This window comes from Oreochromis niloticus, linkage group LG14 (assembly GCF_001858045.2).
Source record: "Oreochromis niloticus isolate F11D_XX linkage group LG14, O_niloticus_UMD_NMBU, whole genome shotgun sequence".
Lineage (NCBI taxonomy): Eukaryota > Metazoa > Chordata > Actinopteri > Cichliformes > Cichlidae > Oreochromis > Oreochromis niloticus.
This window is the reverse complement of record NC_031979.2, coordinates 4552426-4569381: the sequence shown is the minus strand read 5'-3', so window position 1 is coordinate 4569381 and position 16956 is coordinate 4552426. Positions and strand designations below refer to the sequence as shown.

At 40.3% G+C, this 16956-nt stretch overlaps 1 protein-coding gene and 1 long non-coding RNA gene across 3 annotated transcripts in view; one reads left to right on the top strand and one right to left on the bottom strand.

The window, feature by feature from the left end:
- Positions 1 to 5555: 5555 nt before the first annotated feature.
- LOC109194599 (uncharacterized) lies at positions 5556 to 7318 on the bottom strand. The gene is made up of 3 exons (XR_002056383.2): positions 7273 to 7318; positions 6209 to 6539; positions 5556 to 5578 (listed from the first exon to the last, which is right to left on the bottom strand). It is a non-coding gene; the product is annotated as an uncharacterized LOC109194599 (long non-coding RNA).
- Positions 6576 to 16956, top strand: part of nlrx1 (NLR family member X1) — a 35075-nt gene continuing 24694 nt past the window's right edge. The window contains exons 1-2 of one of the 2 annotated variants that reach the window (XM_019345047.2): positions 6576 to 6928; positions 14903 to 14956. In XM_019345047.2, coding sequence (XP_019200592.1) covers positions 14937 to 14956 — 20 coding nt within the window. In that variant the 5' untranslated portion in view covers positions 6576 to 6928; positions 14903 to 14936. The remainder of the gene's footprint in view (positions 6929 to 14902; positions 14957 to 16956) is intronic. The other variant, XM_019345049.2, reaches the window with a different exon arrangement.

Here is a 16956-nt window from a genome sequence, read left to right as displayed (position 1 = left end):
AATATATGGAGACACACGGGATGAGGAGCAGTGAGACGCTGAGAACACCAGACTATACAGAATTACACAGATGAATCCACGAGGAGCAGAGGTAGACGCACACTATAAGTACAGACACAAGGTAATCAGGAAACAACACACAAGAGGAACACACAGCTGAACTTATTGGGCATGACGAGACACAGAACTTCAAAGTAAAACAGGAAATCACAAACTGTTTTACAAACAAACTCAGGAACACGAACACCGCATCGGGAAAGCACACAGGTAGGAACAACAAAACACTAAGAACCAAAACCCTAAGAACTGTTGAACAAAATACCAAAATCAGAATAAACTAGAACACAGGATAATAATAGGAACAGTAAACACAAAACGCTGGGTCTGACGACCCAGGACCATGACAGTTATGTTATGAGCAGATGCTCATAATCTGTGGTTGCAGTATTTCAGCATCTACCTAGCCCCACAGAAGGAGCATAAGTGGAGTAACATTTTTTTAAATGACAAATAATTTCAAATGCAATGTTTCTATCAGCTTAGCAAATATCAGCAAACACACAAACTGTTTTTGTGCAGTTTGTCGCACTCTGCGTTTGCTAGCTCAGGTAGAGCTGCTTCCCAGAGAGAGAAAAACAGTGCAAGCAAACTTTACTCAGAGATGTAGAAAGATGGGAGAGGAGAGAAAGACGGGAGAGGAGAGAAAGACGAGCGGTAATATTTAAAGGAAGGACTGCTCAGTGGTATTTGATAAACTGGAAATCTAAAGTTTACATGTAAGTTCTCATTTTTAAATCAGATATTGGATTTGACTATGATGTTTAGTTATGTTAATATGAAAAAAAAAAGTTAGTTTTTCATATTTTGAAAAACATTTTCAAACTGAACATGATTTTCATTTGGGATAAACAGGTTAGCTTGTGATGGATTTAAAGTAAAGAATAGTGTGCTGGGTTGGTGTACAGCAGCTGTGGTGTTCCTGCTAAGAGGTTGCATCAAGGGTAGCAAAGACTGATTTGATGATGCTTAGATCGATTCACTCAATACCAACTTTATACGTTCTGGTATAAAGACAGCAACAGTGTACTGTCAGTGTAGGGGAAGGAAATCAGCCAAGACAGCTCATGAAACATCTTCTTACACCTCTTTAAATTCAGACATGTAAGTCCACAATGAACAGCAGCAGCACAAATCAGTTGATCACAGCCTGTACAGAAAGAAAACCTCATTAAGTTCACAATAGAAATTCTTGTCAGCTGGCGTTCTTTCCCCCACGCTTAGTCAACCCCTGACTGTACTCATTTTCTGTTTATATATGGAGGCAAAGTCAGCATCTACAATATAGGCAACAGAAAACAGAGCCCTTTTGAAAATTCTCCTTATTTTTCGGTACTCGTGTTCTATATAATTGACTGAAGCTGAATGAATTCATTAGAATTAAAATTTAGACTGAATTTTTTTTAGGTTTTTCTTACCTGTTAGAAGACAACTAATAATGGTCATGAATATGAATAATGGCAAGGTGTTCTAAAGACAAGATATATAGATATATAGAGAAATACCTATCTATCTATGAATGTTTTTAAATTACTTCTAGTAGTTACCCGTGTTTCCATTGTAACTACAGCCACTGCAATAAATCACTGGAGCTGAGCTGTGATGTCATCATGCCCGCGCCGCAGAATGACTGAGCTGCGTCCTCCCATGGAAGTCTACACTCCCGAGTGAACTTATCAAGTACAAACTAGCAGGGCTTTGGAGTTGACGTCACGCCGCAATGCATTGTGGGAGCGCGGCGCCATGTTCGGGGTCTACGAATCAAAACGGACACTGTGTTGGAACGACGATGACAAGAATCATGCTTAAAAGCAGCTCCAAAGAAAACGGATGGTATAGAGACCGATTGCGTCCAGAGGCGAAGCAGCGGTACTTGCAGAAATAGCGTACATTGGAAATGTGGACCCGAATGAAACACAGCCGTGGAGTAGAAACCCTGAAGACCAAACCGCTATTGACGTAGCCTGACATATTTTCGTACCTTATCTGTGGAGTCAGCGCTTACAAGTCGTCATTCAAACAAAGGTAAGTCAGCTCAAGTACTGCGTGTGAAATGTGTTTGATTTCCCTGCAAACATTCAGATTAGTGCAGCATAAATTCATTCATGAGGGGGAAATTACAGTGAGAACATGTGGAGGCTGTTAGAGGGATAACATAGTGAGTTCAGTGCATTGATGTGACATTGTCCTGAAGGATTTAGTTATTCTTTATGGTCAAAGAAATTGCAATGATTTATTCATATTTATTATAAATAATTCTAATTATAGATCTTGCTTCAATATTTGTATCTTGTGTCACTAAAAATACATTTTATTTTAGTTTCATACATTGATTAATGACCTGCAGAATCTCCTTATCATATTAAGTGATTCATAATTGTCACTTTATGCTTTCTCCATCTCTAAAGTGATGACATCCTTACATTACATACTTTAGGTTCATTTTCTGCAGGCAGGTTTCTGAGAGAGAACAGGCAGATTTAGAATATAAAATGCAGCGTTCTATAGATGGATGCATAAAGAAATGAAAAATTACATGTATGTGCTAACTTTCTAAACACTGTTACATTTATGATAAAGTAGACAAAACACATTTATGTCGGCCTTGGCTCATTAGTTCTTGTCTTTAAATGAACTTTGTCTGTGTGTGTTTCAGGTGCTGCACTCTCAAAGACTGAATGAACCAGCATTGCAGCCATGGGTCACTGTGAGCATCACAGGGAAGGTTGAAGCCGCCCACTGCAGCTGTATGGCCGGAGTCGTGGAGACCTGCACCCATGTCGCTGCTCTCCTGTTTAATGTAGAAGCAACAGTGCGGATCTGTGGCACAAGGACTGTTACAGATGAACCTGCATACTGGGTTTTGCTGGGTTATGTGACCAAGATACAGTCAGTGGTTGGCCATAAGATAGACTTCTCCTCTTCAGCTGCCCAAAAAAAGGCTCTTGATCAAAACATAAACAGACCATCCGTATTGAAAGGTAAAAGGAGCCGTCCTCAAAAAAGAAAAATCCCACCTGCTACTGTGGAGGAGTTGTCACTGCTATAATGCCATAATGTTTTATATAGGGGTCTAGATTTATACCTGTAGTGCACTGCCATGTAAATAATTTGCATTTACTGAATATGTACTGACTGAGTACCACTGTTCAAAAGTTGAATAAAGAAACAAACAAATTTTTGCCTCTTTTTTTTATTATTAAAACCACTTTATAGAACATCACATCAGTTACAATGTAGAATCCATGTCATTTATAGTTTACAAAAGACAAAATGTTTACATAAAAATCACCCACTACTAACATTATTTACTGTATCTTTTTGAAAAAAAAACCCCCACTATTTATACAGCAAAAGACTTAAGAATATTTAACAGGAGCAAGTTTCATTTTCCCTGGTTTTACTACCACACTGTTCACCAAACGCAGCAAACCTTCACCATCTTATCCAGAAGGGTCACCTCTTCACCCTCACATGGAAGAAGTAATCTGATTGGCATGGTGGTATGTTTGAAGCAGGTCCCTTATGTAGCGCTGGAACCCAGTCACGATGTGTTTCATCCATTTCATAGGCTGGTTTGCTGCAATAATGCCAAATAATTAGAAACTCTATAAAGAGAAGGTAGTTCTGCAAAATCACTCAGTAGGATGTTTGTTCTAATTTGCTATGACCTCAGAGTGCATCGAAAATAAAACTAATAGGCTATAAAGAGTGATATGAACATATTTAGAACTTACCGGAATGAAAATGTCTGGAGCACACCAACAGATATTTGGAGATGGAAGAGAACTGGATATCAGCTCGTCTCACAGCTGCTATCCAGGCTAGACGCCTTCGTTTGGTAACATCGATACACGAGCTGCCTCATGTTGCTTCCAGGTTGGGAAAGAATGAAAAGACAAACCCTTTTCAAGCTTATTCTCTTGCCGGTCGTGCGATCACACATTGCAGCCGACCACACAGCAAATACGAACCATGGCTGTTGTGTGTGCCTTCGCTCCCTTTTCACTTGCGCTAGACCCCCAACATGGCGGATCGGGCCAAAATCCTTTCCACGCCCACCCCTGTGACATCACGTCACGCGACATCACACAGGGGTGGGCGTGGAAAGGGTTTTGGCCCGATCCGCCATGTTGGGGGTCTAGCGCAAGTGAAAAGGGAGCGAAGGCACACACAACAGCCATGGTTCGTATTTGCTGTGTGGTCGGCTGCAATGTGTGATCGCACGACCGGCAAGAGAATAAGCTTGAAAAGGGTTTGTCTTTTCATTCTTTCCCAACCTGGAAGCAACATGAGGCAGCTCGTGTATCGATGTTACCAAACGAAGGCGTCTAGCCTGGATAGCAGCTGTGAGACGAGCTGATATCCAGTTCTCTTCCATCTCCAAATATCTGTTGGTGTGCTCCAGACATTTTCATTCCGGTAAGTTCTAAATATGTTCATATCACTCTTTATAGCCTATTAGTTTTATTTTCGATGCGCTCTGAGGTCATAGCAAATTAGAACAAACATCCTACTGAGTGATTTTGCAGAACTACCTTCTCTTTATAGAGTTTCTAATTATTTGGCATTATTGCAGCAAACCAGCCTATGAAATGGATGAAACACATCGTGACTGGGTTCCAGTGCTACATAAGGGACCTGCTTCAAACATACCACCATGCCAATCAGATTACTTCTTCCATGTGAGGGTGAAGAGGTGACCCTTCTGGATAAGATGGTGAAGGTTTGCTGCGTTTGGTGAACAGTGTGGTAGTAAAACCAGGGAAAATGAAACTTGCTCCTGTTAAATATTCTTAAGTCTTGTGCTGTATAAATAGTGGTATTTATTTTTCAAAAGATACAGTAAATAATGTTAGTAGTGGGTGATATCATGTAAACACGGTCATGATTTTATGTAAACATTTTGTCTTTTGTAAACTATAAATGACATGGATTCTACATTGTAACTGATGTGATGTTCTATAAAGTGGTTTTAATAATAAAAAAAGAGGCAAAAATTTGTTTGTTTCTTTATTCAACATTTGAACAGTGGTACTCAGTCAGTACATATTCAGTAAATGCAAATTAATTACATGGCAGTGCACTACAGGTATAAATCTAGACCCCTATATAAAACATTATGGCATTACAGCAGTGACAACTCCTCCACAGTAGCAGGTGGGATTTTTCTTTTTTGAGGACGGCTCCTTTTACCTTTCAATACGGATGGTCTGTTTATGTTTTGATCAAGAGCCTTTTTTTGGGCAGCTGAAGAGGAGAAGTCTATCTTATGGCCAACCACTGACTGTATCTTGGTCACATAACCCAGCAAAACCCAGTATGCAGGTTCATCTGTAACAGTCCTTGTGCCACAGATCCGCACTGTTGCTTCTACATTAAACAGGAGAGCAGCGACATGGCTGCAGGTCTCCACGACTCCGGCCATACAGCTGCAGTGGGCGGCTTCAACCTTCCCTGTGATGCTCACAGTGACCCATGGCTGCAATGCTGGTTCATTCAGTCTTTGAGAGTGCAGCACCTGAAACACACACAGACAAAGTTCATTTAAAGACAAGAACTATGAGCCAAGGCCGACATAAATGTGTTTTGTCTACTTTATCATAAATGTAACAGTGTTTAGAAAGTTAGCACATACATGTAATTTTTCATTTCTTTATGCATCCATCTATAGAACGCTGCATTTTATATTCTAAATCTGCCTGTTCTCTCTCAGAAACCTGCCTGCAGAAAATGAACCTAAAGTATGTAATGTAAGGATGTCATCACTTTAGAGATGGAGAAAGCATAAAGTGACAATTATGAATCACTTAATATGATAAGGAGATTCTGCAGGTCATTAATCAATGTATGAAACTAAAATCAAATGTATTTTTAGTGACACAAGATACAAATATTGAAGCAAGATCTATAATTAGAATTATTTATAATAAATATGAATAAATCATTGCAATTTCTTTAACCATAAAGAATAACTAAATCCTTCAGGACAATGTCTCATCAATGCACTGAACTCACTATGTTATCCCTCTAACAGCCTCCACATGTTCTCTCTGTAATTTCACCCTCATGAATGAATTTATGCTGCACTAATCTGAATGTTTGCAGGGAAATCAAACACATTTCACACGCAGTACTTGGGCTGACTTACCTTTGTTTGAATGACGACTTGTAAGCGCTGACTCCACAGATAAGGTACGAAAATATGTCAGGCTACGTCAATAGCGGTTTGGTCTTCAGGGTTTCTACTCCACGGCTGTGTTTCATTCGGGTCCACATTTCCAATGTACGCTATTTCTGCAAGTACCGCTGCTTCGCCTCTGGACGCAATCGGTCTCTATACCATCCGTTTTCTTTGGAGCTGCTTTTAAGCATGATTCTTGTCGTCGTCGTTCCAACACAGTGTCCGTTTTGAGTCGTAGACCCCGAACATGGCGCCGCGCTCCCACAATGCATTGCGGCGTGATGTCAACTCCAAAGCCCTATAGGGAAATTGCGTACTTTAGTTGGTCAGATTCTCTTTACGTTGCACTTCTTAGCCTTTGTTATTTTTCCAACACACCTTTCCTCGACCTTGAGCTTTCTTGATGTTTTTTCGATCGAGGTCATGGAAAGGTGGATAAGAAAAGGAGATAAGAGTTAACGTTTTGGACTGCTTGTCGTCGGTACTACCGGAAGTTGAAACACGAAACTCCTCGACAGTGAAGCGGAAGAATGACAGTCGGTGTGAAACATATGTTTCTGTCTGTCAAGTCCTTAATGATACTGGACAAGTTTGAAAATTTGAAAACCTAAAAGGAAACGACATACTGCATGCATTAAGCTACTTTCCTGGACAACGTGTCGTCGGGAGACGAATGATAAGACGGTGGTATGTCTTATTTTCCATTTTATCTTATTTGTAGTTTGCATGATTGTTAGCTATGAGACAGTGGCATTTGCAGAAGAGACGCAGACGCTACGTGTAGTCTAAGTAGAGCTGCCTGGAAAACATTTCGACACTCAAACCAACGTTCCAGATCAACTGGCGTTTAGATCAACTGGCGTTGGTCGAACAGATGTGTGGCAGTCTTGCGTTTCAGGAGCTGCTACCGACAAACCAGCAAAAAAAACGCCAAATGTGTCATCTGTGACACTTGTGAGGTTATCTCAAACACACTCCGTCAGTCTTGATGCCGTTGAACAACAAAATGTTTAAAAATGACGCGAGTTTACCTGGTGATATCCTCATGCGCGACGCGATCGCGAAAACAGCAAACAATTAATACCACGCCGGTGTTGTTCACAGGACAGGAAGAGTAAACGATCGGGAGCAGTAGCGGTTTTTGATACGGGCGACACGGGCGGTTGCCCGGGGCGGCATCACGGGCATGGGGAAAAAAAAAAAAAAAAAAAAAAATTGCTCGTACTCATGCTGCCCCGACATCAGCCAGCGCATATTGGGAATGGCATAGGCAGGGGCGGATCTAGAGAAATTTTCTTAGGGTGGCATGAGGGTGGCAAAGAAATCAAATGGGGTGGCAAAATCAAAGCCTTTTCCCCCCCCCCAAACACATATGCAGGTGGTTACATATGGTTAAAATAATTCAAATGCACTAAGTATACACGTTTTTCATATAAACATAGTCTATAACTTAATTATTGTCTGTAGCCCACATAATTACACACTTTAGTTACATAAAACATGTGAGTTTTGATGCTATGTACTGTATAGCCTGTATGATAAATAAATATGTAGCCCAATAAGTATAAAATCCAGAAAGCTACACAACATGGGGCGGTTCATTTACAAACACAAGTCTAACTTAAGTTTCACACTGTTATTTGTTAGAAAACAATCACATTGTTACATGCTTAAATTACACAAAATGTCAGAAATCTGCTCTGTCATGAACAAAAATTTAAACCTAATTTTTCATGATTTGGTGGATTAACCCACTGAGGTCTGAAATACAACCGGCCATTTTTGACTCCTTTTGAGTTTACGTTTGTATTTCACCCTCAGATTGTTTCATTTTATTTTTTTCCCCTTGCCTTGTTTGGTATCATTCTTTTCAGCTCAACTGAATTTAGCTGTTTTTTTCACTGACATACTGCATTAGTATTACTGATCTGAAATCACACAAAGAACTTAAAATCCTAGTAGTATTTTTTTACTGTAAAAAAACCCACAGGCATGTTGACTAAATTTTTATAACTTGAAATGCAAATATAAAATGTACATTTTGTAAACATATACAACTATTTATCTAAAAATGCAGCCAATACACCTGCCGTTTTCTTCATTTTGTACAACCATTTAAAAATATTACTAAAACTAAAATGAGAGAACAATCAGGTTTCGCAATAAGATGCCCGACAAATGATGTGTGCCAGTAAAGAAAAGGTTGTCCACCAAACGACAGAGGAGAACAGCACAGGGATAAACCTGCAGGCCTGACAACAGGTGGTGTATCACTCCGCTGGTTTTCTACTTAGTGACAGTGTTTACACTGCAATGTGCCTTAGTGACGTTCATTAGTGCCCTCACTGACACACAAAACAAAACGACTACACAACAGAACAACTACACAAGACCACACAACACACTAAGTATACACTCCACACTAAACGTCACAAATCTCCCATATCTAAAAACTCTCCCTCTCTCACTCGCTCGCTCTGTCTCGCTGCCGTTACCGTCACTCCCAAAACTCTCCCCTCTTCCTAAACAACCAAATAACTAAATCTCACGTGTTGACTTTTTTTTAATTGGTCGACATGGTACATTTTTTCCACTGATAGGAAAGAGGTGCCTTTTTTTCCTTTCTTTACTGTTTTTGCGCTGTCCTTAGAAAACGCTTAAAACACACAGACAAAAACGTGACTACAGTAGTTAGAAAAAAGCGTGGCTTATATATATTATCATAACTCTGGATTTACTGGCCTGTAATTAAAATTTAAAAACTTTGAAGTCCGAACTTTTAATGTGGGCTGAAACAGAGACTCAGCGTGGCTGCAGCTTGTTGCTATGTCATCTTACATTAGTCATGTGATTTGGAGGTGCAGCGTGTCCGTGGACCACAGAGGGTTAATAACACTCACCTTCCTTCCATTTCCAGAGTGTAACATCCAACCATCTGTGTAAAATCTGAAATTACCATGGTGTTGTTCAAAATGTGCTCTGGCACAATCATAAGCATCACTTGCTACTGAAAACAAGCAAAAAGCCGGTCCCTGCTATGGGCTGAACCATTTGTTAATGGTGGAGGGGGGGAACACTTTGCAATATATTCAGTTTTTATATTTATATTCACTGTTGACTGTAACTACGCTCAAACTGTTAATGCTATCTTATTTTAACAAACAACACTGTCATATGCAAAACTGGGGTGGCACTTGGGGTGGCAAGGGATCATTTTAGGGTGGCACTTGCCACCCCATGCCACCCTTCTAGATCCGCCCCTGGGCATAGGCACCGATCGGTTTTCTATCGCCCATTTGCTGGGAGTAAGGGCGCCCTCCGTTTGCGAGGTGCACCTGCTGCTTGCGGCACAGGGAGGAGAGGGCGGGGCGGCGGGGGATTCTCTGGCTGGCTGGAGCAGCATCTAATAATCAACTCGCAAAATAAAACAAGATAAAAACAAACCAACAAACACGAAAACACCAGACATTATGATACAGACTTATAATTTGCACCGGTGTTTTTTCCAAATTCAATACGCGAAAAGTGAGCGCGAGAGCCCTCGGTGCGCCTGCTTGCTGCTGAAGTCAAAGTAAACTTTATTGTCATCTCCGCTACATACAGTACAGTATATAGAGAGACGAGACGACGGAGCTCCAGTTACAGCAGTGCAAGTAAACAAACAATAAATATAAGAAGAGTAAGAAAATAAATATACACTTTAGGACTAGGGGTAAAGGGATCAATGACAATTTAAAATTTATAATTTACAGTTTGATGATTTAAAGTCTCACACACAACGCGTCGAAAGGGGAGGGGGGCTGGCTGCTTCCAAATAGAGCACATTTCATTCATAATGATGTAAATCCAAGCCCATTATGTATTCATGATTTGAATCCTGGGTTGTGTGAAATCCCAGAAATACACCTTAGACAAAGTGAATCTGTGAACTAAGGTGTAGGTCTGTTAGGTTATGTTGTGGTGATCCTCGGGTTGGGGGATTTGTGTTCATACTGGAGTGCAAAATTAAAACTAATGGAAGATGGACAAGAAAAGTTCCAAGCCATCAAGTGCTTAGTTTAGAAAAAAGAGAAAAGAAGAGGAGGAGAAACGAGCAAAAGATACAGATAAGCAGATCTGTGATTGGATAATGGCAGGTCATCCTGAAACAATCAGAATCAGAATCATACTTTATTAATCCCTAAGGAAATAATGTGGATTACAGTTGCTCCAATAAGAAATGGTAAAAATAGTAACAGTAACAGACTAAATTCCAAACAATACATTATGTTACAGATTTTAATATTAATTAGTCATTGTCAATTGTTGATTTGTCCTGTTCTCATTGTATGATGAATTATGATGGCTGTTTGGTAGCTGTTTGCATACAATGCATACTCTCTCTCTCTTCATATGTGTGTGTGTGTGTGCGTGTGTGTTTCTCTGGCGAAATTCAGTATGGTTCCGACAACAGTTTTATGTTAATGTTTAATCCTTCATATGTTTTATGTGTGTGGGGGGTGCCAGAGGGAGTGTTCGCCCGGGGCGCCAAACAGGCTAGGACCGCCACTGATCGGGAGACTCTTGTCGTCGTTATCGTCCCCCTCGCACGTTTTATTTCTCCGGTTTCAGCGTTTTTGCTTCACAACTAAAGCGTGCAGTTTACTTTGTGTGCACTAACATGGACTCGAGTCAGCCAGCGCCACCTCTGGCCAAGTGCCACAGCCAGATCAACTTGTGACACACATCTGCACCACGTTTGAATTCGTTTCATGCACAATACATTTGTACCTTTCAATTGTGTCTGTTTGTGCGTCATGCAAATAAACCTTTGAAAAGAATGAAATGATATCATATATTTATTGTGGCCTACATTTGTACAAAATTCCAAATTATATACACAAAGTCATAGAAATCACCACTCCAATTGGTCATCATGATTTTAATATTCTCTTTTTCCATAACAGTGAAATACGCCTTGGACAAATATGACACATCAATAGTTCATTGGTGCTGTCACATCACATCCTGTAAGCATCTTCTGTCTGTGTCTTTTCTCTGGAAATGAATATTTCCAGCCAATATAGGCAATCCATCAACATGGCTGGAGAGTTGGTAGTTATATACAGTCTGTATAAGTGTGGTTAATCTAATGAACATTTGTAAGGAGATGGCAGTTACTGTGAATGTACAGCAGGTGATTAGTAATAAACAGTCAGACAATGACCCTGACAATCTCATTCAATCTTGCAGATTGAATGCACCTTCTGCGGAAAGTGGTACCACACAGTGTGTGTGGACTTCCCCTGTGCAGAAGGCGACTACAAATGTTGTGGGTGCTAAATAAACAGAAAAAATTGATCCCTGTTGTCTTTGCTTACTGATTGTTTTTAGTGTTGACAATCCACATTGCTGGGATTGCATCTTTCAACATGTTTGTGGGTAGATTTGGATGTACCAGGGGTAAGTGCAGCCACTCAGCCTCTATTCAATGTGATCATGGCAGCAGGTGCAGATGTGTCACAAGTTAATCTAGTAGTAGGCTATGGCACTTGGCCACAGGTGGCAGCAGTGGACTGACCTCCATTGGAGACTGCTCCAGCCGCTATGTGATAGTGGATCTGCTACAAATTGAAGATCATATGCACGTTTTGGAAATTAACCCTTGTATTATGTTGAAAAACAAAAAAATGACATTGATTTTGTTGTGGGTCATTTTGACCCGTACTGTGTAAATCCACTCAGAATTGTCAAGAAACTGCAATATGACAATAGCAACTTTATTTTCCATTAGATAAACATGTAGAACACAGACATACAACAGTTAGACTTTCCATGACTATTTTAGAAACAATTTGGTAAAGGTTTTTCGTTCTTACAAACACATTTCTGGGCAAGTTCTTTTGAACTTGCCCAACGTTCTCAGTTTTTCAATGTTCAACATTTTCAATTTTGTCCACATGATGAACAGAATGTAACTGTGTGCTTTCTGCAGATGTACTTCTTGCATTTCTCACAAAAGGTGCTTGTTTTAAAACAGGAATCTTCCTAACTTAGATTTAAAACAGAAGATTTCTACGTCTCCTCCAGACTCAAAAACAGATGACAAACCAATCGACACACCGGAGTCACTGACTTTCTTCAATCCACTCACTCTCACTGGCTCTGTTTATTACTAATCACTGTGTAACTGCTGTAAATTGTTTATTTGTTACCATTTGTTACCATTTGTTGTTCAACGGCATCAAGACTGACGGAGTGTGTTTGAGATAACCTCACAAGTGTCACAGATGACACATTTGGCGTTTTTTTTGCTGGTTTGTCGGTAGCAGCTCCTGAAACGCAAGACTGCCACACATCTGTTCGACCAACGCCAGTTGATCTAAACGCCAGTTGATCTAAACGCCAGTTGATCTAAACACCAGTTGATCTAAACGCCAGTTGATCTAGAACACTGGCGGTCTTTTCACTACTGCAAGTCATAGTTAAAAAATAGAAAATAAAAAATAGTTAGTTCCAAAATTTACGTTGCGAACGTTGCCTCATTTGACGTTGCCGAATTTCTTTATTTAACACAGTTGATTTCCATTTGCATGGATTTTTGTGTTGATGCAGCAGTGAATAGGGAAAATCTTGTAATTTCTAGGATGTAATAATTTCAAAATGCTGCAGCTAGAAAGCTTGAAAATGACCATGGATCCACCTGAAGACAGCATGAACAAGAATATAGGGTTAATAGCTGACAGTTGACAACAGATTGGTTATTATATTCTTAGAAATACCAAAATATGTCAAAATAAATATGAAGGCTATCACAAAGGGGGGCGGTGACGTGTTAACTAAAGAAATCTTTTGGAATTTGATGATAAAACATTAGACTAGTTTTGAGATTTATTGTTTTGATTTTAGCGACCAGGTGTTGTGCCAAAAAGTGATTGTCTGCCAAAACCTGATTTCCAATGTTTCTGTGTATTTTTTATGTGTAATATCTTTATGTATGTTCGTAAATAGACTTCGGTGAACAGGGTTTACAAAGGGGTTACATATAGAATTAAAAAATTTTCTGTTTTTCAAGTATCTTTACAACTCTGTGTTATTGTACTTTGACTTACATGTATTACATGTATTAAATAATTTCCCCTAGGGATCAATAAAGTATTCTGATTCTGATTCTGATTATAACCAATCCGGTCCTTTATCCCCACTTATCCCCTCTTCTGTGGAACCAGCTTCCAGTTTGGATTCGGGAGACAGACACTATCTCTACTTTCAAGATTAGGCTTAAAACTTTCCTTTTTGCTAAAGCATATAGTTAGGGCTGGACCAGGTGACCCTGAATCCTCCCTTAGTTATGCTGCAATAGACGTAGGCTGCCGGGGATTCCCATGATGCATTGAGTTTTTCCTTTCCAGTCACCTTTCTCACTCACTATGTGTTAATAGACCTCTCTCCATCGAATCATATCTGTTATTAACCTCTGTCTCTCTTCCACAGCATGTCTTTATCCTGTTTTCCTTCTCTCACCCCAACCGGTCGCAGCAGATGGCCGCCCCTCCCTGAGCCTGGTTCTGCCGGAGGTTTCTTCCTGTTAAAAGGAAGTTTTTCCTTCCCACTGTCGCCAAAGTGCTTGCTCATAGGGGGTCATATGATTGTTGGGTTTTTCTCTGTATTTATTATTGTGCGATCTATTGTACAATATAAAGCGCCTTGAGGCAACTTTTGTTGTGATTTGGCGCTAAATAAATAAAATTGAATTGAATTGAATTGAACTTAAAATATTTTTACAGAACTATTGTAATATTTGCTGGCATTTCTGCTGTCCTGTTGGCCAGCTTACTCTTACAAAAGACATTTTTAATGTTAATGAGATTTTTTTTAACTGCATAAATAAAGGTTATATAAAAGTCACTGCCAAAAAGTGATTGCGGCTTCTACCTTGTTACACGAATGTTGTTTGTGGCTCAAGATGACTTTATGTCATCCATAAGGGATGCATTTGACATATGTTTAACATATTATAGCCCAACAAGTTATTTATAGCAGTTTAAATATGAGCGATCAGTTTTTGGCAAATACCGGAAATCAGTTTTTGGCAGACAATCACTTTTTGGCACAACACCGGAAAAGGATAAGCGGAAGAGAATGGGTGGATGGATTTTATTAAACACTGCAACAAAAGGAACAGCAACGTGATTACAGTTATGTTTATCCCAACAAAGGAAAATTAACTCAAGAAAGTCTTTAGAACAATTCTATGTCTTTTTGGAGTGTAGAGTATATATTTACGAGGTGCACATAAAGGCACCATAAATTGCCACCGCATACTGACCGATATATAACCACGTAGGTGCAGCAAAATATTTTTAAGAGTTGGTGGCCGCACTGCGGTACATTGGTTGAGCAGAAGTAATGATACCCGTGCTTACAAAAATCAACATTTTAATTCAAGCAAAAGTGAAAAAGTACAGGCTCTGAAATGTACTCAAAGTAAAAAAAGCAAAAATCAGCTCCTTGAAGGACAATCTACTGGCTGTTTTGATGCAAAGGTAACTTAACCTTGTGGCATGTTAACATGACAATAAAATAATATTAGTAGTTAAGGAAACAAATGCATGTAGATGTATATAGATGTAAGTTTGTTTTTGCATCAGTTGTGTGACTTTATGCTTTAACTGTTAACAGAAAACTTCCCAAGACAAAGAAGCAGCAGAAAAGGATGAATCTCCTCCCCCGCAGGTTGGTGATTAACTGAACCTTGATGCCTAGTGACTTAAAGGCCCTGGCATAGTAGTAGGGATGTACGATATACTCGATATATTTCTAGGTACAATGGTTTACTTGGAAAATCATAAGCTGTCCTGCAGATAATTCACTGTTAGTTATTTTTCCCACACACCACAAATGCATCATTTTTTCCCCCCTCCCAACTGGAAAACTTTTCTACCTGGCACACTGTTTATATACTATGCTTGTTTATATACTACCATATAGGGAAAAATATGGCGATAGCGGGGGTTTCAGAGCGAGGGAATGAGACTCACTGTCGTTTGGATTCACTGCTAAAGGTAACAGTACCGTGAATTTAGAGCAGGTCACTTACTAACCGGAAGGTTGGTCGTCCAATCCCAGTCTACTCCAGTCTGCACGTCAAATATCCTTGCTATTTGACATGCAGACTGGGCTAACCACCGGGCCACCGTGCTGCCCTAATCAGGGCTATCTTATCTTAATGACCTTATAGTACCATATCACCCCATTAGAGAAATTGGCTCTCGCACTGCAGGCTTACTTTTGTTGTTCCTGGAGTATTTAAAAGTAGAATGGGAGGGAGAGCCTTCAATTTTCAGGCCCCTCTTCTTTGAAACCAGCTTCTAGTTTGGATTTGGGAGACAGATACTATCTCTGCTTTTAAGATTAGGCTTAAAACTTTTTTGCCATATAGTCATATAGTCAGGGTTGGATCAGGTGACCCTGAACCACACTGCGCAGAGTCAACGCAGCTGGTCCTGACGGTGAAGCCGTCGGTGTAGAACACAGTGAGGTGGTTGAATGACTACTGCATTAACTTTAACACCCATAATTACCAAATGCGTTGAGAAACTCATCATGTTGCACATTAAAGCTGCCATCCCTGCAAACCTTGATCCATACCAGTTTGCATAAAGGGCAAACAGGTTGACAGAGGACACTATAATAACAGCTCTTCACACAACCCTCACACACCTGGACACACCTCCTCCACCCTCATTCTGAACGTAGGAGTCGCACAGAGGTGTGTCCTCATTCCCCTCTTATACTCACTTTTAACCCATGACTGTTCTCCAATCCACGCCAGTAACACCATTATAAAATTTGCTGATGACACCACTGTCATAGGAGTGATCGACAACAACGATGACTCAGCCTACAGACAGGAGGTTCAGCATCTGAAGCAATGTTGTGACAACAACAACCTGCTTCTGAACATAGCCAAGACCAAGGAGATGGTAATCGACTTCAGGTGAACAAGGCGATCTGAGCACTGTACCCTCTACATTGATGGGTAGCAGGTAGAAAGCTTTAAGTTCCTCGGAGTCCACATCTCGGCTGACCTTACCTGGTCCACAAACATTTTCCACCAGGTAGGGAAAGCACAACAAACGCTGTACTTTCTCAGGAAGCTGCGTCAGGCCCAATTACCCCAGAGACTGCTAGGAAACTGCTAACGCTCCACCATCAAGAGCCTTCTGACCTACTGCTGCACACTTTGGTTCAACTGCTGCACTATAGAGGACAAGAGGAAACTGCAGTGGGTGGTGAGGGCAGCAGAGCGGGCAATTGGTATTCACTAATCCCCCTCAGAGACATTTATAGTGGCAGACTTCAGCGGAAAAGCAGTATCATCATCAAGGACCCTTCGCACCCTGGACACTCACTTTTTCCCCCCTTCCCTATGGTAAACGCTACAGGTCCATCAGGTCAAAGACAAACGGACTCAATAGAAACTACTACCCATAGGCAGGCTGTCAAACATGCCCTATATCCACCCTGATTGGAGGGTAACTGAACTGCCAACATTCATGGACATTACACTTTATTTATAAACTGTATTTTTATTTATACTATAATGCAACCAACAATCCTACCTCTATAAACTGTATTTATTATAACTGTATTTATTATAGTAGCAACAGCACCCCCCTTTACTCAATGTGCAGTATCATTGATCACACTGCACCACACATTGCGCGTGCGTG